Source organism: Eubalaena glacialis, chromosome 4, assembly GCF_028564815.1.
Source record: "Eubalaena glacialis isolate mEubGla1 chromosome 4, mEubGla1.1.hap2.+ XY, whole genome shotgun sequence".
In the NCBI taxonomy this organism is placed as follows: Eukaryota; Metazoa; Chordata; class Mammalia; order Artiodactyla; family Balaenidae; genus Eubalaena; species Eubalaena glacialis.
The window spans coordinates 29,561,888-29,589,827 of record NC_083719.1 but is presented as its reverse complement, the minus strand read 5'-3'; the positions used below and the strand labels follow the sequence as shown (position 1 = coordinate 29,589,827).

The window sequence follows — 27,940 nt, the reverse complement described above, 5'->3', positions numbered from 1 at the left end:
AACATCACATTTAGGCTTTTCAGGTCCAAGGCTCAGCTCTCCTTGGGTCACAATCAGATGAAAGCGCCTGGATTAGATGATAGCGGGTGGTCCACTGTCCTCTCATGAGATTCCAGGTTGGAGCGACAGGGAGGAGATGTGAAGGACCAGGAGGGGAGGGTTGAAGAGGCTGACTCAGCAGAAGCACCTTGGCAATAAGGAATGAACCATCGGACAGACAGACAGATGAACTCTTTTTCTACTGTTAGAGTATCAGGGGATACCTGAGCTATTAGCCTGGTTCATGGGAGGTCAGATACCCTCCAGCTGGGGGGCTCTCAGCCAGAGGGGTCTGTGCACCAGAGAGGATTTGGGGAATGTGCAGAGGTCATTTTGGTCATCAATGCATCAAGGTGCTCCTGGAATATAGTGGGCTGCAGCCCAGAACATCAGACATCCTGCCACAACGGAGTCTGTCCTGTGCTGCTCAGAAACGTCAGGAGTGCTTCAGCTGGGGCGCAAGTTGATAAAACTCCTTCCAAAATGAGGGAAATATGCAAACTAACTAGAGCCCTGTGGACTTCAGCTTTCCCTGGGCGTCAGAACACATCTTCAAGGGACTTAACTTCAAAGGCAGTCGGTCATCTGTTGGTGGGTTTCTTTTTTCAGCAAAGTGCCAATAGAATCTTCTCTGCAAGTCAATCATATTAAGTCATTCTAAAGTCTCCAGAAGTAAGAATGTTCCCCAGATTGTCTTGACTTTGTAGGGACTTCTTCTCCCATTATAGGAGGAAATAAGCGTGGCATCGTTTTAGGGTCCTAATTGTTCTTGGTAATGTAAGATAAACCCTATTATATATAATTCTAAGGATTTGAACATTATTTTACTGGCTTAAAATAGGAGGGCTGTTCCCTGAAATGTGGAACACAATGTGTAGGATGAAATGCAGGCTCAAGTGATGGGCTTCTGGAACACATCTCACACAGAATGACGGTTGCCAGAGGAAAGCAAAAGCAGGGAGACACCCACAGCTGGCAGACTGCTGCCCATCCTTTCTGTGACACCCACCCACCCACCTCTCTCCACCCTTTGTCTAGTTCTGATGTGCTCTGTTCCCACTAATTCCAGGGTCACACTGACTTATCCCCTCCTCATCCTAAGCGGGGAAGAAAGCTGGTCTTTATTAACGAAAGTATGGAGTATAAGATGCCGAAAAGGGACCTGTGACGTATCAGTCTCAATGTGAAGAGTAAATGTTTGTGGGATGTATGAGTACAATGACTTAGAACATTGCCAACCACATTTCCAAATATTTGGGGCCTGTTTAAATAAAGAGACATGAATAATTTAAAAAAGAGGCCTGTTAAATGTAGAGACAAAATGATATGATATGATTACGAGACAAAGAAACACTTAGGGATGAAGAAATTCACATCACCTCATGCCCCTGCTCAGAAGCCTAGCCATTCTCCGTTGCTTTTCAAATTGAAACTAAATTTCCCCATGTGGTGTCTGGGTTCTTTGCAATCTGGCCTGATCTTACTAATTCAATGGGATCACTCCAAGCCCTTCACAGCCTGCTCTCTGCTCTTCAACCAGTGGGGTTCCACTCCTCCACGCTGCCCGGCTTCCATGCCTTCCCCCGGGCCTCTCTTTCCACCCAGGATGTGGTCTCCTCTCCACCCCTACAGCAAAATCCACATAGACCTTCTCTTCGCACCCTCTCAACTTTCTTAAACCCCAGCCATCTTTGAAGACTCAGTTTCTAGCACAAAAAGTCCTATGTTTTGAATTCCTGTAATTTTGCACTTGGGTGTGGTTTACCTTCTATCATTCTGTTATTGATGGAATTCCTGTGAGTAAAAATTCTGTTGCAGACAGAAGTGAAATTTGCTTGGGAACAGCAACTGAGTTTGGTACTCATGTTGCTGTCTCGCATGGAAACTTATTTTAGTAGCCTCAGTGGTAAGTGCTCAGTATTGAATAGATATCCTAACGGCCATCGTTTCTGTAGTACTTGCCATGTGTCAGATACTGTGCCCAGTGCTTTAGAGGCACCATTTCCTTTAATCCTTTCCACAACCCTTTGAATTATGAATGGGTGTTATCCCCATTTAACAGATGAGAAAGCCAGGGTCAAGAGAAAGTTAAGGTCAGGTATCTAGTGAGTGGTGGATCCGAGATTCAGTCCCATGACTTTATGATTCCAGAAACTATGTTCTTAAATGCTATCATCATACTTCACTACTGGAAGTGCTTAGTGTCTGCCAGCTGGTTAGAAATCAATTTCAATTATTGCCAACAGAAGTAATAAAATGTAAAAAGGATCATCAATTTAGAACAAATAAATGTAGGTACAAAGATATTTAAGTCTGGATAGTCTGATTTCTGGGCATAGCAGGTTATCACTGAGGGGTCAGGAGAAACGCCTCTTAGATCACTTGCATCTTATCAAAGTGAAAGCGTTTTTACCTTAAACTCAGCAAACTCTTTGTAGTCCAATAAACAACTAACAGGAGGCAAATAGGAAGACTTCACGCTGTTAAGTGTATGAGGCTTGTGAGAGGGTTGTAGCAACCTGCCACACTCTGAAAGGGGGTCACCCCCCGCTTTCTGTAGCCCTTACTGTTGGGGACCCGGGACTTGCCCGGTGGGAGCACATTCAGCACGTGTGGTTGAGATGTGCGTGGTTAAGGTAGCTCTGAGACACAGCTCTTCCTCTCTTCCTTCCTTTATTCTGCTGACTTGGTCCGGTCTCTTTAGGTTTTGTCCTCAGTTTTCCCATCTTGAACAGTTTCTCTGAGGGAACCCTCACACATTCCTTCATAAGCACTGTCACTGCATGAGCTACAGAGACAATGTGTACCATGATTAGAGTACGGTGAATAAGTCAGCACTTGGTTGGGGATCATGGTCCCCTTAGTTCTCTTTGGCAGGCGGACTCTATTTTCCATACTCTTCAATCATAGGCCAGGGCCATTCGATGGCTGGAATAAGGCAGAACATGAATACTGCCCCCCACCCAGCTTTACCTGCCATCTACCTCCAGCCTTCTGTGGTAGACCCAAGTCCTCAGGTCCCGGTGGGGCAGCTCCGTGGTACTATCCCTCGTACTGGTGGTCCTATCTGTAGTGTTAATAGTATTAGCCATATACTGATAGTCCTATCATGGTACCGATGTACTGATCGTCACCTCTACTCTGTCTGAACTTGCTGCCATTTGGGTATTGAGGGCTGGCCTTTCTGGCCTGATGCTGTTACCAGTTTAGCTTCCTCAGACCCTGTGCTAGCCTAGCCCAGCTTCTTCCCTCCTTCTTCTCCTCCACATTTGTGATATCCCACCAAGCCCTGAACCTGAACTCAACCAAACTAAGACTGTATTAGGACCTTTGGGTAATACTCACAGGGATTTTATAGTCTGGATAACTTGAAATCAGATCTTGAATAAAAGGATGCTTCAGAAGAACAGCAACTTCAATTGGCTCCAGATTCTTGGAACCTAGGTCCTGAAATACTTTTATGAAGCCCTTAAAAGGAAAAAAAAAAATAAAGTTGATTAACTTTACAATCCTGATGATGTTAAAATTTTTGTTTTTTAAAGGAATCATCATAATTTCTATATGATGATACATTTGGGGAGAAATTCTATGAACATGTGCTCAAAATTGAGGGAAACTTTTCTTGGGTACAGGTTGCCCCTTGTATGAAATAATCTAACCAACCTCTGAATACATGTTCTCTGCCTTTTGGTGGCTGGCAAATCTGTTAGCGTCCCATGCTTCGTTTGCTCCTCGGAACACTTTGAGTAGTGTTTCCATGGAAATCATTTCCGTGTTCGCATTTTCAGAGATTTCTTCTTCCTTTTCCTCCCCTTCCTCTTGTAATTCCCTTTCTTCACTTATAAAATTGTCTTCAAGTTCAGGATATTCCTCAATGGGACTCATATCAGTAAAGGAGGAGGTCTGTGCAATTCAATGAAGAGAACATGAAGCCTTTCCAGGAATAGAGAGATTTAGAAAACACCAGTTTGGTCCTGCACTTTTTATGCCCTGGGATGATAGTACCTACCGCAAACTAGCTAAACAAAATCTAGAGATAGAATATGCTGGCTGCGCTGGAAATGATGTTGAAATCCCAGACCAGTTCTGCTGGTAGCTGACAGAGGCCTCAGTGTAGGGGTGTCTTACTCACCTCCATACAGGCTGCTGCTTACTACCCTGCCAGATACACCGCATTCCTCAGAGAAAGGGCAGTGGAATGAATTTGTGTAACCACTGTCGGACTTTTACACATGAAGCTAGATTTCTGAACAGGATTTGCTTTGGAAATTGCCTGCAGTCAAGAGGTTGTGGGCAAGTTAATTTCTCAAGCTTGACAGATTCTAAGAAGCTTTGGGAATGTTTGTTTGGATACTGGAGGTTAAACCCGACTAAACATCCAGAAGGTAAAATAGAAAACAAATTGAATACAGACAGATTGGGATTCTTATTGCTGTTCTTTGACACTTGGCCAAGAGCCATGAACTCAGATACTGGCATTCTGAGCATGGGAAAGAGTGAATTGTTTCTGATGGAATTTCTTACGTATCAAAAGCCTGAAAAATATGCTTACCCTTTGATACCATAATTATTGATCTAGGAATTGATTCTAAAGAAATATTCATGTACACAAAAAGTTTTGTATACGGATGTTCATTCCGTGTTACTTACAGCAAAAATAGAAAACCTATGGTTCCAAAAATGGGGAATGGTGACATCAATGATAGTATTGGTCTGTGGCAGAATACTATGCTGCCGTGAACATGTTGGTTTAGAAGGATACTGAGTGACATGAGAAAACACTCATGGGATGAGTGCAGAAAGGAAACAGAACACAAATAATAAATATACCAGGATCCTCATCTTCTTATATATCTATACTTATAAATGAAAAAAAGAGAAACAGATACATTAAAGAATTGAAAGAAGTTACCTCTGATTGGTCAAACAGGTGATTTCTTTTTCACTTTGTTTTGTATTTTTCGAATTCTTTACAGTAGATTTGTACTTACTGCACTTACTGTTATAAATGTGTGTGTGTGTTTCTGATGATGAGGTAATAGATATTCAATGATTTGCCATAGAAAAATGGGCATTTTCAGAATGTTGACTGGCCCAATGTCAGAGAACGCCTGAGGGCTGATTCTCCTTTATTCCGATGAAGGAAAAATGCTAATTTAGGCGTAAAATTAGAGCAGGGTGCCAATACCTGTAAATGCTCAATTCAGCAGAAGCATTAAGTGCATAGATCGCGCAAGTTCTTTCCAAAGAGCCACGTAAGTCCCATGTGTAAAAGGATTATAACACAGCACAGAATTAAGCCTCTGGTTGTCATAAGCCCCTCTGAAGGATTTGCAGGGGCTGAGGATAGTGCAGTGGAGACAGGTTGTATTTGTTCTAGCTCTGTGTGGTCACCTTGCTTTAGTTGGGTTTCCATATCCTTTGGTAAATTGGGAATTTAATTTAATCTTGGAGGGTGGGGGGAGAATGCTCTAGCAGGTGAAGGTTTTGGAATTAAGTACAAATATCTATCATCTACCTATCTATCATCTATCTATCTATCTATCTATCTATCTATCTATCTATCTATCTATCTATCATCTACCTATCTATTATCTATCTATCATCTCTCTCTCTCTCTCTATCATCTACCTATCATCTATCTATCTATCTATCTATCTATCTATCTATCTATCTATCTATCTATCTATCTACCTATCTATCTATTCATCCAGCCTCTTCTCCATTTTAAACAGTTGAAATACTACTCGGCAGAAATGTGAAACTAGCTTTTTTGTCTCCATCTAAGAAGCTTGGGAATCATCACACTGGCTACCCGTCAATAATCCCCCCGGGGCGATAGAATATTTGCTGTGATGAAATGAACATAGTCGGGGCGATAGAATATTTGATGTACTGAAATGAACATAGTCGAGATGTAGAACATCTTGCTGAATGACTGAAGGATGAATGAATTTCTATTCAGAGGGCAGCACAGGTGCTACGCGGACAAGACAGAGACAGAACCTGTGGGTGAGCACATGACTAGTTGGGCTGGATGAGCAGGCAATACCAAAATTGAACAGAGAAGGAACCTGCTCTCTCTGCACTATTTCCATAACTACAGAGGGCCCAACTTCTCAAAGACTTGCTATAATCATCATGGGATAAATAGATTTTTTATTTTAGTCAAAAGATAACAATTTAAACATTTGAGTGAAGAATCCTTAACTTGTTATATCAGAGGATGCTTTATAAATGTTTGCTATTTTTGCTCTCTAGGGGGTTGGAACAGAATAGACTTAGTGGTCCAGTGGGAGGGCAGGGAGCAGAGGGAGGCCAAGATCGGGACCAAAGGAGCCAGTTCAGCATCCTGGCGGGACTGCAGGGTGTGCACAAGAGGGGGCTCCCAACAGACGCTCTGAAAGACCACGATTGTGAATGTGGGTGGATGAAAAAAACCAGGGATGTTGTTTTGGAAAAAAGCCTGGGCTTCTGAATGAGCAATTATTAGTGGCATCAAAACTCTGTGTGAGTCACATTATCTTCTAAGCAGCGGGGCAGATTGTGGCAGTAACAAACACTATGTCACACCCTCAGAGACAGCCCTCCAGGACTCCCAGCAAACGTGCCTCTGGAGTGGTGCCTGACTGTGCATTTCTACCATTCAGTCTGCTTAGTCCCACATCTCAGAAGGCAGAACAGAAGATCAGTCCTTGGGACTAATGTGAGCAAAGCATCAAAGAGCAGAATGGGATGCACATTTAAGTTTTTCGAAACCCAAGGCCTCAAACCATCTCTGTCAGGATGCTTTAACAAGACTCTCAAAATGTGGGAGGTTCAAGCTCATAATTTACTAAATTCCAATATCATAACCCCAAACTCCACAGGTCAGGATGAACCATTTTCTCAAATATCAACTTCTTTGAAGCTTCATGATGACTAGTGCCTGCTCATGAGTGCTTTGCTCTTGAGCTTCCTTTAAATTACCCCAAAAGCCGTGGGTTTTAACAGGAGGTCTGTGCCATGGTGAATAAAACAGTGTGAGTAGCAGATATAGACTAAGAAAGAATGACATATCAGGGAGATTTCCAGTTGTTTTTTGGAAAGCAAAAGCCGAGATCCCATTAAATGTCTTGGGAGTGAATATAGATCTATTGGAGGTGTTATTTCTGAGCAGGTTCATTTTGCCTTCCTGGGATAAAGTTGCCCAGGGAACTAGAATACAGTTGGAAAGGACACAGAAAGGGAGGCAGGATGGTGAGGGCTAGGAGTAGGCAAGAATGAGGAAGGTGGGTGGATCCTGTATTTCAAAAGCTCCTATGGTTCACTCCCAGCCAGGAGTAGTCCTGCGTGTGTGGTGTGTGACAGACCTGCACTCCATCCCTGCCCCACCCTGGTTTCGTCTCTGTTGTGCAGTGGTCATGGGGCAGTTCCTGTACAGTGTCCTTGGGCTTTAAAAGAGCTCTTGAGAGAAGTACTCCAGGGGAGCTGCTTCCTGGATGGGCACTAGCTCACGGTGAATGACCCACCGGGTCAGGGACAGAAGGGATGCAGTGCCTTCCTGTGCTAGCTGGCTTGGCTGCTACCCACCCAGAGAGCTGTCTGTTGCTATGGCAACCATTGTAGCACATACTTCCTTTTCCTGGTCTTTCTGGCTCGGTGCGGCCTCCTGAACCTGCTGTTGCCTCTGCCTCTGGAATGTCTGCTCTCCTCCTCTCTACCTTGGAGACGGGAGTCCCTCCCTTCCTTCTCTCTTCGTCACCTTCTTCCCTTCTTTCCCTGCCATGTTCACAAACACTAATCGAGTATTTGCTGTGTGCATTGCTGAGCACTTGCTACTTTGGAGGACATAAAGATGGGTAACAAGTCATCCCCAACTCAAGGTAGGAATAACAGCAGTAGGATTCAATAGATAAACCACCCCCTGCCTGAATTACTAGTTCTCCTTACTTCCCTCCTTTGCCCCCTACAGTCTGTCCTGTATGGGGGCACATTTTAACTCAAACGACCCTGCTCCAATGACTTCTCATCTCATCTCTTGACACAGTCAAAGCCAACGCCCCTCCAGGGCCCCTAGGAGCCCTCTCCCCCTTACTATCCTTGCCTGCTACTCTCCTCCAGCTCAATCCTCTCCAACTACACTGGCTGACTTGCGGTTCCTTAGGGTCCACCAGGCATGACCCCACTTGAGAGATTTTGCACTCACTGCTGTCTTCACTTAAAATGTGCTTCCTCCAGAGGTCTATCTGCAAGGCCCTCTCCCTCACCTCTCTGGGCCTCTGCTTCCATGTCTTTTCACAGAGAGACCTTCTGTGACCATTCTATTTAACACTGCAGCTCCCACCCAGACTCCTATATTTTTCCCTCTATTCTTTATTCCCCATAGTGTCTATCACCATTTGCTGTAGTCTTTATTTTACTTGCTTTATCCCCAGAGGTGCTGGATAAATGTTTGTTGAGTAAATGCACAGGTGCATGTGATGGTGCTCAGCCTTGCCAGAGAGGACCTGGATGTAAATGGGGCCCAGTTGCGGGAGTGCTCCGTGTGTTGGGGGAAGCTTCATGAATGATCTGGCGGTTGAAATAGGCCTTGGATACTGGGGAGCCCTCGAACCTTTCCAGATGAGCTGGAGGGGACAGCAAGAGCAAAGGTACGGAGGTTGCAAAGAAGAAGGTTTAGACCCCTCTTTTGATCTGTAAAGCCCATGTTAATCTGTCCTTTATTCTGTGTTCCCTCCATGTGTGGGCCATCATTCTCCCATTCTTTCCTGTATGGATAGGGGCAATTAAATGGAATCCCTTTAGGGGAGCAAATTTGGCTCTTTCTATATCCTTTGCAGATCACAGGGCTACACAGAGGGTAGGATTTACAAAGCTAATGAATGAAGTAATTGATTGCTCCACTCAATGAAATGTTTACTGAGCTCTGTAGCAGTAATTCAGATTCAGGAAGGCAGGTTAGGGGATGCAGAGCAAGACAGATGGCCCATCCCTGCCCACAGGGTGCCCAGAGTCCAGAAAGGAAGCTGACACTGTAGAAGTAGTTATCTATGAGGATTATGGTGAAGGGGGAAGCACAGCATGCTATGGGAACACAGGGCAGGGTTGCCTGCCACCAATCCAGGTCAGGGAAGGTCTCCCTGAGGACAGGTTAATTGAGACCTCCAGGCAGGTTATGACCCATGCCAGTGTTGGGTTAAGGAGGCCCAATCTATAGAGAGATGCAGGCAGACCACATCTAACTCGTCATTTATTTGGGAAAATGTAAATTGTCTTCCTATGTTCTAAGAAGACAGCATTCTTGAGTGGAAATAACAATAACTCCTTCCTGAACTTTCTGTCACTGTGTCAGTGTTAATGCTGAGTCTAAAGTACATGGAGGTGAAGAGCCCTGAGTTGTCATCTTCCTAGGCAGCACTCTGGTCTCGTCCTGCCCCTGATGGAAGGGGTAGGAGATCCTCCAGGTCATCTGCTCAGGGCTGAAATATAGGGCTGCCTTTAAAGAGTCTATGTCTTTTGGGATGTGAAAGCTGTCATAGGAACTACCCATTTTTTTCTCAGACAACCCAGCATACTCTGTTTTGACAAACATGTATGAAAGGAAAAGAACTGCAGCTAGGACATCCAAGGAGTCTGAACTGTGCAGCATCCCTCGCCCCTCTGTGTCCACAAAGAAGAGCAGAAAAAAGCATTCCATCATGAGGGCCACCGCTCTGTCCCCAAAAGGTCAGGTGAAGACTAAAAAGTCATGCCAATGGACACCTAATAAGTGTATTAGTTATTTCCCTGTTCTGAGGCTTTTCTACCTCCCCCAAAACAGGGAATGTCAACCCTTTAGAAATCGACAGGGGGATGTGAGGTTTTATCGGACATTAAGCTTTTCTGTCGCTGGATGCAGGTGACACAAAGTGCCTGTGGAATTCAGGTGGCTAGGTTTGGGCCTGAAATACTATCAAGTGTCACGTACATGTGGGATGTGTCTGAGGCCTGAACTTGTTTTACAAAGAATTTCCACAGTGTGTGACAAATAGCCTGGGTTGATACCCAGTTCTTTCTCATTTATCAGGATCAGCACTTCATGCAAAATAAAGGCTGCCCTTTACAGAACAAATTTTGGTTTCACCAAAGAAACTTTGAGCAAATTTGGATTTAACTACCAAAACATTTTTTAGATAGTGGGTCCCTAGTTCTTAATCCAATTGAGTAAGGCGTTATCGAAGACCTAGTAAAGTATCGTGTGAGAAACCTGGGAAAATACGGAGATTGAAAAAAAGAACAGTCTTTGTTCTTAGAAGTTTAGGATCTTTTGGAATCCCCTCCAGACCCCAACGCTAGTCCATTTCTGGACCACAGTTACCTTTTCTGCAACAAGAGGAGGCATTTCAATTGGCTGGAAGACATGAGTCCCAGTGGCCACACTGAGGGCCCTGTAGACACCTTCCATACTGTCTGGATGGCAAGCAAAATAAAGCAGCATCTGTGTGTAGTCAAGCTGAGGTGGAGCCTTCTCACAGTCAGCAAATAATCTAAAGAAAAACTGTCACACAAAAGAATTTCAGCCAGAGGTCAAATGCATACGCTTCGGTAGACAGTAGATGGACGGGCAATGAAGAATCCCTCCTGAAGTTTTGGAATACAGTCACTTTCTGAGGACTGAATTACTAAAACTAACATGTAATGAATGGTATTAACTGAAGAGTATGTTAAGTAAAAAAACATAAAATGTAGGGCTAGAAACATTCTGATGTTAAAGAAAATTGTATGCTAATCAATGGTACCAACATACTTAGGAATGAATGTGCTAATTAAGGTGGCAGGGATGACATGTTAAGTAGGAAAAGGGAGCAAAGACCCCTCTGTCCATCCTCAGCTCCATCCTGACAAACTGGACCCTGACTCCCAACCATGAAGCTTCTGGTACATCTCACTCCCTGGGGAGTAGGGAGAAGGCAGGGAACAATGCCCAAAGCCACTGGGACTTGAGCCATTAGACTCTTTAAACTGGCCCACGTTGCGCTGAACTCCCTAAACTATTGACTGTAATGTGACTTCTTCCAGTGTAGACTCCTATGCGGAAAGAGTGTGCTTATCACTGAATATCAGCTTGTTTGGCAAGTCTCTCTTGCATCCTGAATGATTGAGCTGATGCTCAGATCTAGATGCAGTGTCTCATGCATTTGACAGTGTGAGGAGTTAGTGCTCCAGGACCTAATATCCTCTGGGGCCCTGCAAATCCTAGGCCGAGCTCTGGGACACAGAGGTCACACCTAAGCACCTACTCGGCCCTGTTTGGGGAGGTGACTGGCTCTTCTCAAACATTTGCATTCAGTGACCTGGAGAATCTTTTTTCTTTCTTTCTTTTTTTTTTTTTTTAATAAATATGTCTGTTTATAAAGTCATGGAACTGTTTTTTTTTTTAACATCTTAATTGGAGTATAATTGCTTTATATTGTTGTGTTAGTTTCTGCTGTATAACAAAGTAAATCAGGTATACGTATACATATATCCCCATATCTCCTCCCTCTTGCGTCTCCCTCCCACCCTCCCTATCCCACCCCTCTAGGTGGTCACAAAGCACCGAGCTCATCTCCCTGTGCTATGCAGCTGCTTCCCACTAGCCATCCATTTTACATTTGATAGTGTATATATGTCCATGCCACTCTCTCACTTCTTCCCAGCTTACCCTTCCCCCTCCCCATGTCCTCAAGTCCATTCTCTATGTCTGCATCTTTATTTCTGTCCTGCCCCTAGGTTCGTCAGAACCATTTTCTTTTCTTTTTTTTTTTAAATTCCATACATATGTGTTAGCATATGGTATTTGTTCTTCTCTCAATTTCGTTTCTTTTTATGGCTGACTAATATTCCATCGTATATATGTGCCATGTCTTCCTTATTCATTCATCTGTCGATGGACACTTAGATAGCTTCCATGTCCTGGTTATTGTAAATAGAGCTGCAATGAACATTGTGGTACATGTCTTTTTTTGAATTATGGTTTTCAAGGTATATGCCCAGTAGTTCTATTTTTAGTTTTTTAAGGAACCTCCATACTGTGCTCCATAGTGGCTGTATCAATTTACAGTCCCACCAACAGTGCAAGAGGGTTCCCTTTTCTCCACACCCTCTCCAGCATTTATTGTTTCTAGATTTTTTGATGATGGCCATTCTGACCGGTGTGAGGTGATACCTCATTGTAGTTTTGATTTGCATTTCTCTAATGATTAGTGATGTTGAGCATACTTTCACGTGTTTGTTGGCAATCTATATATCTTCTTTGGAGAAATGTCTGTTTAGGTCTTCTGCCCATTTTTGGATTGGGTAGTCTTTTTTTTTATATTGAGCTGCATGAGCTGCTTGTATATTTTGGATATTAATCCTTTGTCAGGTGCTTCATTTGCAAATATTTTCTCCCATTCTGAGGGTTGTCTTTTTGTCTTGTTTATGTTTTCCTTTGCTGTGCAAAAGCTTTTAAGTTTCATTAGGTCCCATTTGTTTATTTTTGTTTTTATTTCCGTTTCTCTAGGAGGTGGGTCAAAAAAGATCTTGCTGTGATTTATGTCAAAGAGTGTTCTTCCTATGTTTTCCTCTAAGAGTTTTATAGTGTCCAGTCTTACATTTAGGTCTTTAATCCATTTTGAGTCTATTTTTTGTGTGTGTTGTTAGCGAGTGTTCTAATTTCATTCTTTTACATGTAGCTGTCCAGTTTTCCCAGCACCACTTATGGAAGAGGCTGTCTTTTCTCCATTGTATATTCTTGCCTCCTTTATCAAAGACAAGGTGACCATATGTGCGTGGGTTTATCTCTAGCCTTTCTATCCTGTTCCATTGACCTATATTTCTGTTTTTGTGCCAGTACCATACTGTCTTGATTACTGTAGCTTTGTAGTATAGTCTGAAGTCAGGAAACCTGATTCCTCCAGCTCCGTTTTTCTTTCTCAAGATTGCTTTCACTATTTGGAGGTTTTTGTGTTTCCATACAAATTGTAAAATTTTTTGTTCTAGTTCTGTGAAAAGTGCCATTGGTAGTTTGATAGGGATTGCATTGAATCTGTAGATTGCTTTGGGTAGTATAGTCATTTTCACAATGTTGATTCTTCCAATCCAAGAACATGGTATATCTCTCCATCTGTTTGTATCATCTTTAATTGCTTTCATCAGTGTCTTATAGTTTTCTGCATATAGGTCTCTTGTCTCCTTAGGTAGGTTTATTCCTAGATATTTTATTCTTTTTGTTGCAATGGTAAATGGGAGTGTTTCCTTAATTTCTCTTTCAGATTTTTCATCAGTAGTGTATAGGAATGCAAGAGATTTCTGTGCATTAATTTTGTATCCTGCTACTTTACCAAATTCATTGATTAGCTCTAGTAGTTTTCTGGTATCATCTTTAGGATTCTCTATGTATAGTATCATGTCATCTGCAAACAGTGACAGATTTACTTCTTCTTTTCCAATTTGGATTCCTTTTATTTCTTTTTCTTCTCTGATTGCTGTGGCTAAAACTTCCAAAACTATGTTGAATAATAGTGGTGAGAGTGGGCAACCTTGTCTTGTTCCTGATCTTAGTGGAATGGTTTCAGTTTTTCACCATTGAGAATGATGCTGGCTGTGGGTTTGTCATATATTGTCTTTACTATGTTGAGGTAAGTTCCCTCTAGGCCTACTTTCTGGAGGGTTTTTATCATAAATGGGTATTGAATTTATCAAAAGCTTTTTCTGCATCTATTGAGATGATCATATGGTATTTCTCCTTCAATTTGTTAGTATGGTTTATCACATTGATTGATTTGTTTATATTGAAGAATCCTTGCATTCCTGGGATAAACCCCAGTTGATCATCATGTATGATCCTTTTAATGTGCTGTTGGATTCTGTTTGCTAGTATTTTTTTGAGGATTTTTGCATCTCTGTTCATCAGTGATATTGGCCTATAGTTTTCTTTTTTTGTGACATCTTTTGTCTGGTTTTGGTATCAGGGTGATGGTGGCCTCGTAGAATGAGTTTGGGAGTGTTCCTCCCTCTGCTATATTTTGGAAGAGTTGGAGAAAGATAGGTGTTAGCTCTTCTCTAAATGTTTGATAGAATTTGCCTGTGAAGCCGTCTGGTCCTGCGCTTTTGTTTGTTGGAAGATTTTTAATTTCAGTGCTTGTGATTGGTCTGTTTATATTTTCTATTTCTTCCTGGTTCAGTCTTCTAAGGTGTGCTTTTCTAAGTATTTGTCCATTTCTTCCAGGTTGTCCATTTTACTGGTATAGATTTGCTTGTAGTAGTCTCTTAGGATGCTTTGTGTTTCTGCAGTGTCTGTTGTAACTTCTCCTTTTTCATTTCTAATTTTATGGATTTGAGTCCTCTCCCTCTTTTTCTTGATGAGTTTGGCTAATGGTTTATCAATTTTGTTTATCTTCTCAAAGAACCAGCTTTTAGTTTTATTGATCTTTGCTATTTTTTCCCTATTTATTTCTGATCTGATCTTTATGATTTCTTTCCTTCTGCTAACTTTGTGTTTCTTTTGTTCTTCTTTCTCTAATTGCTTTAGGTGTAAGGTTAAGTTGTTTATTTGAGATATTTCTTGTTTCTTGAGGTAGGATTGTATTGCTATTAACTACCCTCTTAGAACTGCTTTTGCTGCATCGCATAGGTTTTGGGTCATCATGTTTTCATTGTCATTTGTTTCTAGATGTTTTTTTGATTTCCTCTTGGATTTCTTCAGTGATCTCTTGGTTATTTAGTAGTGTATTGTTTAGCCTCCATGTGTTTGTATTTTTTACAGTTTTTTCCTGTAATTGATATCTAGTCTAATAGCATTGTGGTTGGAAAAGATACTTGATACAATTTCAATTTTTTTAAATTTACCAAGGCTTGATTTGTGACCCAAGATATGATCTATCCTGGAGAATGTTCCATGAGCACTTGAGAAGAAAGTGTATTCTGTTGTCTTTGGATGGAATGTCCTATAAATATCATTTAAGTCCATCTTGTTTAATGTGTCATTTAAAGCTTGTGTTTCCTTATTTGTTTTCATTTTGGATGATCTGTCCATTGGTGAAAGTGGGGTGTTAAAGTCCCCTACTATGATTGTGTTACTGTCGATTTCCCCTTTTATGGCTGTTAGCATTTGCCTTATGTATTGAGGTGCTCCTATGTTGGGTGCATCAATATTTACAACTGTTATATCTTCTTGGATTGATTCCTTGATCATTATGTAGTGTCCTTCTTTGTCTCTTGTAATAGTCTTTATTTTAAAGTTTATTTTGTCTGATATGAGAATTGCTACTCCAGCTTTCTTTTGATTTCCATTTGCATGGAATATCTTTTTCCCTCCGCTCACTTCCAGTCTGTATGTGTCCCTAGGTCTGAAGTGGGTCTCTTGTAGACTGTATATATACAGGTCTAGTTTTTATATCCATTCAGCCAGTCTATGTTTTTTGGTGGCAGCATTTAATCCATTTACATTTAAGGTAATTATTGATATGTATGTTCCTATTCCCATTTTCTTAATTGTTTTGGGTTTGTTATTGTAGGTCTTTTCCTTCTCTTGTGTTTCCTGCCTAGAGAAGTTCCTTTAGCATTTCTTGTAAAGCTGGCTTGGTGGTGCTGAATTCTCTTAGCTTTTGCTTGTCTGTAAAGGTTTTAATTTCTCTGTCGAATCTAAATGAGATCCTTGCTGGGTAGAGTAATCTTGGTTGTAGGTTTTCCCCTTTCATCACTTTAAATATGTCCTGCCACTCCCTTCTGTCTTGCAGAGTTTCTGCTGAAAGATCAGCTGTTAACCTTATGGGGATTCCCTTGTATGTTATTTGTTGCTTTTCCCTTGCTGCTTTTAGTATTTTTTCTTTGTACTTAATTTTTGATAGTTTGATTAATATGTATCTTGGTGTGTTTCTCCTTGGATTTATCTTGTATGGGACTCTCTGTTCTTCCTGGACTTTATTGACTATTTCCTTTCCCATATGAGGGAAGTTTTTAACTATAATCTCTTCAAATATTTTCTTAGTCCCTTTTTTTTGTCTTCTTCTTCTGGGACCCCTATAATTCTATGTTGGTGCATTTAATGTTGTCCCAGAGGTCTCTAAGACTGTCCTCAATTCTTTTCATGCTTTTTTCTTTATTCTGCTCTGCAGTAGTTATTTCCACTATTTTATCATCCAGGTCACTTATCCGTTCTTCTGCCTCAGTTATTCTGCTATTGATTCCTTCTAGAGAATTTTTAATTTCATTTATTGTGTTGTTCCTCCTGTTTGTTTGCTCTTTAGTTCTTCTAGGTCCTTGCTAAATGTTTCTTGTATTTTCTCCATTCTATTTCCAAGATTTTGGATCATCTTTACTACCATTACTCTGAATTCTTTTTCAGGTAGACTCCTTCTTTCCTCTTCATTTGTTTGGCCTGGTGGGTTTTTACTTTGCTCCTTCATCTGCTGCATATTTCTCTGTCTTCTCATTTTCCTTAACTTACTGTGTTTGGGGTCTCCTTTTTGCAGGCTGCAGGTTCGTAGTTCCCATTGTTTTTGGTTTCTGCCCCCAGTGGATGAGGTTGGTTCAGTGGGTTGTGTAGGCTTCCTGGTGGAGGGCACTGGTGCTTGTGTTCTGGTAGATGAGGCTGGATATTGTCTTTCTGCTGGGCAGGGCTGCGTCCGGTGATGTGTTTTGGTGTGTCTGTGAACTTACTATGATTTTAGGCAGCCTCCCTGCTAATGGGTGGGGTTGTGTTCGTCTTGCTAGCTGCTTGGCATAGGGTGTCCAGCAGTGGAGCTTGCTGGTCATTGAGTGGAGCTGGGTCTTTGCATTGAGATGGAGATCTCTGGGAGAGCTCTCGCCGATTGATATTACATGGGGCCAGGAGGTCTCTGGTGGTCCAATGTCCTGAACTCAGCCCTCCCACCTCAGAGGCTAAGGCCTGACAGCTGGCCAGAGCACCAAGACCCTGTCAGTCACACAGCTCAGAAGAAAAGCGAGGGAAAAACAATACATAAAATAAAATAAAGTTATTAAAATGAAAAGTTTTAAAAAATTATTTAAAAAAGAGTAATTAAAAAGAAAAAGAGGGGGCTTCCCTGGTGGCGCAGTGGTTGAGAATCTGCCTGCTAATGCAGGGGACATGGGTTCGAGCCCTGGTCTGGGAAGATCCCACATGCCGCGGAGCAACTAGGCCCGTGAGCCACAACTACTGAGCCTGCGTGTCTGGAGCCTGTGCTCCACAGCAAGAGAGGCTGCGATAGTGAGAGGCCCGCGCACCGTGATGAAGAGTGGCCCCCGCTTGCCACAACTAGAGAAAGCCCTCGCACAGAAATGAAGACCCAACACAGCCAAAAATAAATAAATAAATTAACTAATTAAAAAAAAAAAGAAAAAGAGAGCAACCAAACCAATAAACAAATCCACTAATGATAACAAGTGCTAAAAACTATACTAAGATACACATAAAAATCAGAAACTAGTCAATCGCATACAGCAAACCCCAAGTCTACAGTTGCTCCCAAAGTCCACTGCCTCAATTTTGGGATGATTCGTTGTCCGTTCAGGTATTCCAGAGGCAGGGTACATCAAATTGATTGTGGAGCCTTAATCCGCTGCTCCTGAGGCTGTTGGGTGAGACTTCCCTTTCTCTTCTTTGTTCGCACAGCTCCTGGGGTTCAGCTTTGGATTTGGCCCCACCTCTGCATGTAGGTCGCCTTCTGGCACCTGTTCTTCACCCAGACTGGGGGGCTTAAAGGAGCAGCTGCTTAGGGGGCTCCGGCTCTCTGAGGCCAGGAGGGAGGGGCACGGAATGTGGGGCGAGCCTGTGGGGGCAGAGGCCAGCATGACGTTGCACCAGCCTGAGCCGTACTGTGTGTTCTTACAGGGAAGTTGTCCCTGGATCATGGGAGCCTGGCAGTGGGGGGCTGCACAGGCTCCCGGGAGGGGCGGTGTGGATAGTGACCTGTGCTTGCACACAGGCTTCTTGGTGGCTGCAGCAGCAGCCTTAGCGTCTCATGCCCGTCTCTGGGGTCCGCGCTGATAGCCGCAGCTTGCACCCGTCTCTGGAGCTCGTTTAGGTGGCGCTCTGAATCCCCTCTCCTCATGCACCCCAAAACAATGGTCCGTTGTCTCTTAGGCAGGTCCAGACTTTTTCCTGAACTCCCTCCCGGCTAGCCGTGGTGCACTAGCCCCCTTCAGGCTGTGTTCATGCAGCCAACCCCAGTCCTCTCCCTGCGATCCAACCGAAGCCCGAGCCTCAGCTCCCAGCCCCCGCCCGCCCCGGCGAGTGAGCAGACAAGCCTCTCGTGCTGGTGAGTGCTGGTCGGCACCGATCCTCTGTGCGGGAATCTCTCCGCTTTGCCCTTCGCACCCCTGTTGCTGCGCTCTCCTCCGTGGCTCCGAAGCTTTCCCCCTCTGCCACCCGCAGTCTCCGCCCGCGAAGGGGCTTCCTAGTGTGTGGAAACCTTTCCTCCTTCACAGCTCCCTCCCACTGGTGCAGGTCCCATCCCTATTCTTTTGTCTCTGTTTTTTCTTTTTTCTTTTGCCCTACCCAGGTAAATGGGGAGTTTTTTGCCTTTTGAGAAGTCTGAGGTCTTCTGCCAGCGTTCAGTAGGAGTTGTTCCACATGTAGATGTATTTTTGTGGAGAAGAAGGTGCACTCTATGTCTTTCTCCTCTGCCATCTTGAAGGTCCTCTGGAGAATCTTTTTAAAATGTATGTATATGTATAGCTGATTCACTTTGTTATAAAGCAGAAACTAACACACCATTGTAAAGCAGTTATACTCCAATAAAGATGTTAAAAAAATAAAATAAAAATAAAATGTAGATTCTTATTAAGTAAACGGCTCTGGAGCAGTCTCAGATTCTGCATGTTTAGCAAGGTCCTGTACAATTCCCAAGCCACTGGCCCTGGCCTACACTTAAAGAAGCAAGTGCCTAGATCTAGAGATACCATGTTATTCTTTATTACTGACAATCCTTACAACTATGAGCAAATCTAATTATACATCCATGAGATAACAATTGGAAAAATTATTTTCTGATATTTGACAAATCCAATAAAATTTAAATAAAAATAACTTTGATAGGAAAATACATAAAGTCTGTTATGCTATGAATCAGAAAAGAATCTTAGAGGTCAATGGGCTCTGCAAGCTCGTTCATTCAGTCACCCCTTTTTATCAAACGTTTACTGAGGGTCTGCTGTGGCACGGAGCTAGGCTCAGATGCTTCAAAACACTCTCTGATGGTAAGGCAGCCTTAGGCATTTGAAGAGTCATGATCCAGCTTTTGGGTTCCTTCAGGACCTTATATTTTCTTCATCTCCCCACTTGCCTTTGGAAATCCTCAGGGATTCCCAGCAGGACTAGGGGTAGAAGGGAGCTGACACCAACAGATAACCATGGCATTGTCCTTTCATGTTTATCTTCCATTTCTTTCATATGAATCCTTGAACTTTAACATTATTTTCATTGAAATGCTCTTTAAAAATGCTGTGTAGGTGCAACACATTATTTCCATTAACAAAGAAGTTCAATATGATATATTGAAGGAAGATGGGCAAAAATAAAATAAGTTGACATGTGAACTCTTTCTGTAATTACACAGGCTTGATTTTAAACCAATGGATGAGACATTCAAAAAAGGTAAGGCCTACTATGTTCTTAAGATCATTTAAAACGTTGTTATAGGAAGACTCCTAAGAAGGCTTCGAAGTTTCCCTGGAAAACCCTCTCAAATACATATCTTGTATAATCCCTTCCCCTTGAATATGGGTGGGATTTGTAAATGTGATGGAAAGCCAATTTTCAGGAGTAAAGGTAAAGAGATTTTGCGGACACAATTAAGGTCCTTAATCAGTTGATTTTGAGTTAATCAAACGAGAGCCCAACCTTGGGCCCTGATCTAATCATGTGAGCCCTTTGAAAAAGGACCCAGGCCTTCAGGGAGAGATTTGAAGCCAGCAAGATGCTTTCCTGCTGGCCGTGAAGAAGCAAACTCTGAAACTGTGAGAGGGCGTGTGGCAGGGAACAACAGGCAGCCTCTCGGAGCTGAAGTTCTCAGTCCTACAACTGCACGGATCTGAATTCTGCCAGCAACCCACCTTGGAAGCCAGTCCTGGGACCAATATTGGAATTGGCCTCAGCTAAGACTGCAACCCCAGCTGACACCTTGATTTTAGCCTTCTGAGACCCTGAGCAGAGGACCCAGCTAAACCATGACTGGACTTCTGACTTACAGAAACTCTGAGGTAATAACTGGACCTTGGTTTAAGCCACTAAATTTGTGGAAATTTGTTACATAGACTCAAAACCCAACACAAATACTACGGTTTCATTCATTCAACGAGTACTTATTGACTGTGCAGAACGTTAGATGGCTCCAGAACGGTACTTAGGACCATTCTAGACTGTTCTAGGTGCTTGAAATGCACTTACTAGGAAAGAGATAAAGATGCCTGCTTTTGAGGAGCTTACTTTCTAGAAGAGGAAAACAGACAGAATAAATAAAGTAAATTAGATAGTAATTATGGAAACACAGGGAAAAAAAGTAGGTCAAGGAAAGGGGAATTGGAGTGAAGAGTGGGGAAGGGGGGCAGGTTGCAGAATTGAGAAGATGAAATTTGGACAAAGGTTGGAGGTGGGCAGGGAGTAGGCAGGTAGGACACGCAGGGGAAGGGCCACACAGGGAGAGGAGAGTGCAGAGGCCAGTGTCCTCAGGTGGGAGCACGCCTGCACATTTGATCAACAAGGAGTAGGCCAGAGTGGCTGAGGCAGGGGTCAGAAGAGGCAAGGCCGGTTGGTTTCTTGAGGGCTTTGGGTTTTCCTCTGACTAAAACACAGTGCTGTGGGATGGCTGGAGTAGAGGCTGCTGTGATCTGCCTGTGACCTGAGCCAAGACAAGGGAGACATGGAGGACCTGTGGTGAGGCCGCTGCTGTCATGCAGGTGAAGTTGGCTGGTTTCTTCCAGTGACAGCAATGGCACTTGGAAGAGGTGGTCTGATCTTGGACGTATTTTGAGGGTAGAACTACGAGGATTTCCTGAAGGACTGGACGTGGGGTTTTGAAAAGGAAGAGAACTGGGGATGACTCCTAGGGTTTTGGCCTGAGCAAGAGGAAGGACAGAGTTGCCACTGACTGACATGGAGAGGGCTCTAGGTGAAGGTGGGGCAGTGGGGTGGTGGGGATGGGAGGTCAGGGACCCAGTCTTGGACATGATGAGTTTGAAATGTCTACTAGAACATTCAAGTGGAGATGTCCAATAGGCAGTCGTGTCTATGAGTGTAACGTTTGGAAGAGAGGTTTGGGGTGGAAATAGACACTTGGGATTTGTTAGCAAAAGGCTAGTATTTCAAACCACGAGCCCGGCTTCAACAAATATTAACAGCCCAAAGAAATAGAAGGATTTCATATGGACGGAAGCTGTGGAGAAGAGATTAAGACAAAACCGTGAATTTGCATATGGTGAGATTAAATTGCCTTTTCTCAAGAAATCTCTATGAATTTTTAAAACACTGGAATAGTTGCTCTTGATGTTGTGTGGAAAGCTGGGCAGCCAGGCCATGGCTGAACCTTGTCAGTTATAAGGAAGTGACTTGTCACTGTCAGGGGACAACGATATGATTGCAACACAGACGTGTCTCAGGGTTCCTTTTTCGGATGCAACTGGACCTCTTACCCAGTGCCTAGGACTCTGAGGTCATCCGAGCCCACAGACGGCGGTAATTACGGTCTGTCTCTGGGACCCCTGGAGGCCCTGGATTGTAGAGAACACAGATGACAAAGCAGGGGAGCTGGGTGTGGCCAGCTAGATTGTAGGCCAAGCCCTCTTTTTAAGCCTGCAGAGGCCCTGGCAGGTGAAGGGATCTATTCAAGGTCCTACAGTGGGTCAGGTCAGCACTGGGAGCAGAGGCCAGGCATCCTGACGCTCAGAATTCCTCTTCATGGGGTGTTTCTTCCCCTGATTGGGTCTTTACTTATTCTAATTATGGCCAAAAAAGTAAACTTATTATATTGTTTTATGTTTTCCCTTTGCACCCCTTTCTTTAGCTTCTTAACCATTAACTGGTGTTTTACCATGTAGAGTTAGCGTGGTTAGCTGCTGTTTAGCTGACACTTACGTCGGGCTTACTGTGTGCCCATCACTGTTCTAAAAGTACCACACATATGAACTGACGCTGCACAACACTCCCAGCAGAGAGGGATGAAAATAAAACCACCGCACAGAGAGGGTAGGTAACTCCATCAAGACCTCGAAGCTTGTCAGCCGTGGCATCTGTGCTTTTAATCCCAGTTGAAGGACGTTGAGATTTATGAAATGCTGAGCATCCAGGCCATGGGGCAGAGAGGACACCACCCTCTTCTGTCCTCTGGACAACACACACACACACACACACACACACACACACACCTGTCAACCATCCTTTGCCCTGTAAGAGCGCTTCTTTTTCAGGCTCTGTGGTCCTGCCTCTACCCCCCACTTTGTTCCTTTCCTATGTTCACTTTCCAGCAGTTTGGATAGCAGCAGGTGGGAGCCACACCCTTCCTTGGCATCCCAAGGCCCTTTCCTGCCTCACTGTGTCGCAGTCCTCGGGGCTAACCAACACAGGCTGTCTCCTGCCTTTAGCAGCTCTGTGAGCAATGGAAGGGCTCTGCTCTGATAAACACTTCTAAAAACTTCTGGCTGAAAAGGAAGTTACTTGACATCATATTCAGACTGCTGGCTTCTTCCCAAGGAATGAAGAACCTGTTTATATTGTTGACAGATTTGTTCACAAAATCATATAGAGACACCTTCCAAAGCTGTACAGGAGAATTGAGCTCAGTCCTCCAGTTTATAAAACAACCAACAACCAAAACAAAAAACTGCCCATGCAACTGCCAGCCTCATGTCTTGGACTTTTTTGGGTAACTCCCTGACCCCTTTCTTTCACCTGCTCTCCTGCTAGCATCTAGCAGAGATGCTCAAAGAATATGCGTCCAATTGAAGGGAATTGCTCACTTTCAGGTTACGACTGGAGTCATGTTCAATTTTGCACTGCAATTTTTAACTCATGGCTGGCTGATATACATAGTTTGCTGTCATGTCTGAATCTACCATTCAACTTTTCTCATAGTTTATTGAGCTTGGCTGTGTTGAAGTCAGAACGGTTTTCAGATTTTAAGGGCTTGCATTCTATTGTGGCCTCAGGGATAGAAGCTAATGATAACAATAATGATGATGATGATATTTTTGATGATAATAATGATAATCTGATGGGTAGTGGGCAATACTGTATGCAAACTCTTGGAATGTTGCTCAAGTTAGTCAAAATCAAAGAGAAATGAATGAAGACATATATTGGTGAAAGTCAGTTCTTATCCAAAGCTTTTACAATTGGAAGGGCATTTAGTGAAAAATGTGTTCAGTACCAGCTTATTTGCTAGATGAGAAGAGTGAAACCCGGAGAGCTTATGGATATTGTCTGGGATCACATAGTGAGTATACAGGAGAAGCCTGTCTACGATTTTGGTCCCTGCCTCCCTCCAGACTCTCCTATGCTGTCACCATAGTGAATATTAAACTCTGCACTTGGGGGATACAACAAAGGAACCGGGAGTCGGGGTGGAGTCTAAGACTAATTACACAAGTGGAAGAAAAGACAAAGAAATGGATCAATGTTATGGTACTACATACAGTTTTTAAAGATTGCAGGAATTACCTCTATAAGATGCTCCTGCCTATTGAATGGAAGAGGTTCAAGGGGATTTTCTGGAATTTTTATATCTTCATCTCCCGTAAACCACAGACCAGCCTACATAGAAAACAAAAATGAGAATCATTAAAGTCACACTGAGATGTAATTGTTCCTCTGAAAGCCACAGAGATTGAAGCCATCTCTGCAGGTGTCTAGAGCAGTGGTCTCCAAAGTAGGGTGCAGAAACCATGGGGATGCTGGAGAAAATACTAGAACTTCCATTCACGTGTATTGGATCTCATTCTTTTGTAATTTTTATTTAAAAAATTTTGATAATGTATAGAATGCATTAGTGCAGTAGTACACGTGAATAATTTATAAATGAAACCCCACAAACTGGGATGCCTGCTATACTGTAACTGTTGGAGCATGCGACGGAGCTTGGGGGTCCCCGCCCTGGATGTTGCTTGCATAGCAGTACTTTGGAGGGGTCAGTGCCCTCCAGTAGCTCATCTTGCTCGTGTCCTGTTCATGTTGCTCTCTGTTCTCAGAGCCGAGTGTGGTGCTGGGGCAGATTGTTGGTGTTGGAAATCTTTGCTGAGTGAGTGACTGACTGAATCAAGAGCTCAGGACCTACTTTTTAATGACAACCTTCATTCTCAGCCCATGTCTGACACTAATTACCAAATCCCTAGGTTCCCATCTGGCGATGCCTCGCCCCCTCTCCTTTCCTCTCACGTCCACGGCTGCCACGCTGGTGTACAGCCTCCTTGCCTCCATCACGGGCTGCTCCAGCAACCTCGGAGCTGTCTTCATTTCCAGTCTCTCTCTTATTTGTTTCAGCTCAGACCATTTGACCATATCGATTTTCTCAAAACTTTAATCTTGTCATGTCATTCTCTGCTTAGAACCATTTCCTACTCTTGCTCTTTTGCTCACATCGTTACTCCTACTTGAGGTGACTACCTGTTCACCAATGTAAACCTACTCATCTTTCCAGACCCAGCTTAGGTCACACCTCCTCAGGGAAGCCCTCTTTGATGTCTCCTCAAAACTCCAGTTTGACTCGTTTATACCAGATATTTGGCATTCAGTTCATTCCTTTGGGTGTTTTCATTCATGTCTGCTATTGAACATCAGGTATTAATTCCTTGGGTTCGAAGAATGTGTCTTGCCAAGCTTAACTTTTATACATGGCAAGCACTTCATATACATAAGCATCTTGTTCCTAGGTCTTTCTCCCTTACCATCTTCCAGAGTGACAATCTACCCTCGGCACTGCCTACTTCCAAGAACCATTGACCAGCCTAACCTGACTCTGGCCTATGCTTGTGCCTTCTTTCCTTCGAGAATCACCCGTGTTTTGAGAGAAGGCTGGAGTGACACTAGGTAGCTTGTAAGGGGATGCAGCCCCCAGAGGTGAAGACCGGGTTTTCTTTTCATTTAGAACAGAGGAGTGCTGGCCATGCAGAAGCTTGTGAGGGAGAAGACACAGAAGAAGCTAAGGTCCAGCACGGGCTCAGGCTTTGAATGTAAGTGCCTTGCACTGACCAGGAAGAGTCCTTGCCCCGTGGCCAATCTGTGGACCATAAGTACCGCTCCATGGAGAATAGAGAGATGAGGAATGTAGGTAAGATTTATGCTTCAGGCCATGATGGAGCGACAAAGCTCAGAATTACCCTCTTGCCTTAAACAATAAAAAAAATGACCAATATATATGTAGCATAATATTTTCAGACATTAGACAACAGGCAACACAGGACAGTAATTCCTGAAATAAGGAGAGCAATGAGGAGCCCAACTATTGTTCAGGCTACAGTGTCAGGAGAGGCATCCAAATAGAGCTGGCATGTCATCCTGGGTTGAGAAGATAGATTTGGAGTTGGGGGAGGCCACGATGACTAGAATTTTCAGGGCAAAACACTAGAGATGCACTGAAAGAGAGGGTGAGCCCTAGAGATCTGTAGAAAGATCTCCTCAAGTCTTGACTGAAAGCCAACCTCTGGATGTATGTGTGGAAAATGCCAGAAGCTGGAGAAAGAACCACAGGAAAGGAGTAAGCTGAACTGTTCCTGAGTCTCACACAGGGCTGGGACTATGTTACCACCAGGGAAAATGTTACCCCCCGGCAGAGTGGAAGGACCTCCTGATACACAAGGCATTGGGTAGCACCCCCAGGAGGATATTGCCTTAGTAGTGGGGCTAGATTAGCCCTAAACTAAAGGTTGCTCTGGACCCACCCTTATCTATCTTAATGTAACCTTGAAAGGATAAAACTGATTGCAAATAACATTACTGCATGCCCGACAATATTTAAAGGTATACAAAATTGGACACCCACCAATATAAAATTTATAACATTTGGCATCCTATACAAAGGCATGCAAAAAAGCCAGAAAATATAACCCATAGTCAGAAGAAACATCAATCAATAGAAACAAACACTGAAATACACAGATGATAGAATGAACAGACAAGGATGTTCATTTAGCTGTTCTAAATATATTTCATTTATTCAAGGAGACAGAGAAAAATGCATATAATGAAGAGAGAAATGAAGGATATAAAAAAGACCCAACTTAAGGAGATAAAAAATATATTTCAAATAAAAATACACTGGATTGTATTAATAATAGATTTGACTCTGCAAAGGAAATGATCAGTGAACTAGAAGATGAAGAAGTAGAAATGAATACAAAATAAAGTCAGAGAGAAAAAAAATTGGAAAGAAAAAAGAATCCAGGATCAGCAACCTGTGGGACAAACATGTGACTGGATTTTGAGAATGGGGGAGAGGAGTACAGAAAAAATATTTGGAAAAAAATTTCTGAAAAATTTCCAAATTTGACAAAAACTGCAAACCCACAGGTGCAAGAAGCTCAGTGAAACACAAGCAAAAGAAATATGAAGAAAAGCACACCGAGGTACACAATAATCAAATTGCTGAAAACCAGTGATAAAGAGGAAATATTAAAAGAAGGATTCCTACTCATCCCTGATTTCTCAACCATCAATTCCATATCCAGTTGTTTCAACGCACAGGAATTTTCCCTTATTCTTAAAACCAAGAATTCAGTCATGTTAGTTTTTAAAAAATAGATGATATTTTAAAGATTAGGAAACTGTTTCAAAGTGTTTCACATACAAGAGGGTCACATGAGAAAGAAGAAAGAACCTAATCAGAGAACAACTTATATTTTTTAAAAAGTCATCCATGAAAACGTTAGCAGTGCGAAATGTTAAACGTGAATGTAGGGTTGGGTTTAAATTGATCAAGCAAGGTTCAGTCAACCACATCTTGCCCCACTGGAGAATCAGGTGATTTATCCTTGAAATGTGGAAATGTCCTTTGTACTCTCTTGCTAAAATATGGTCAAAGAATTTTAGGTTAGTTTACTTTTCCTTAGAGAACAAGTGCTGCGCTGTTTGGATCCTAGAACATCTGACTCATTAATCCTATGATAACCTGCATTCTCATTGACAGAAGATGAGTCGAGAGAGTTCACCATCAAAACATTCTGCATGAGTGTGACTAAACATCCACACTTGACAGAGGCAAGAGTGTGACGGCTGCAATAGGGCTGGAGCAAAGGCAGGTGCACTTTTATGCTCGCGTGGCTTAGCCCAGGTATGCAACCCCAGCAGCTTCCAAACGCTGTATCTTATTCCATTTTAGAAGCTGGGGAAATCAGCACACTCTTAAGTGGCGGTTATGGTGAACTTGCAGTTAGTTAAAAGAAAAGAAAAAAGACAAAATAAAAAGCAGAGTAGGGAGCTTATTTATTTATTTATTTATTTATTTATTCCCCAGAGAACTTCATTTCAGCAATGTAGTTGTACTATTTGACTACTGTATTCGAAGGCGGCATTTTTAACACATCATAAAATTTTGCCCTACTAGCTGTTTTGATAGTCCCATGAAAGAACTCTGTGTGTGTGATGTGGCGAGCGCTGGAGATCTGTGAGTCACGTGGGGAGGTCAAGCGGGCCTCTCCAAATGTCTCCTTGTCCTGAGCCTCCTGAGGAGTGGGCGTTGGGTGGGTAAGCTGAGAGGGCAGAGTTCAGAAATCAACTGCTCCCAAAACCCAGGCAGTGTTCTGATAAGTATTTCTGAGTTTCTGTTTCATGCAGCAGCCAACTTTCTCTAAGAAATTCACACTTTTGGTGAGGGAGCTTTCTGGTTTTGCTCAGCACTGTGGTACAAATTACCAACACCTAAGTTCGTCTCACGTTTGTGCAAAAAGATGTTTAAATTGATAACCTGTGTTCATTGGCACGTACTGTAAA

At 42.9% G+C, this 27,940-nt stretch overlaps 1 protein-coding gene across 1 annotated transcript in view; it reads right to left on the bottom strand.

Moving 5' to 3' along the window:
• The window catches only part of SPEF2 (sperm flagellar 2), a 179,011-nt gene that overhangs the window by 3,138 nt on the left and 147,933 nt on the right, over positions 1–27,940 (bottom strand). The window contains 4 exon segments of the mRNA XM_061187701.1: positions 3,385–3,507; positions 3,703–3,942; positions 10,379–10,558; positions 23,678–23,770. Coding sequence (XP_061043684.1) covers positions 3,385–3,507; positions 3,703–3,942; positions 10,379–10,558; positions 23,678–23,770 — 636 coding nt within the window.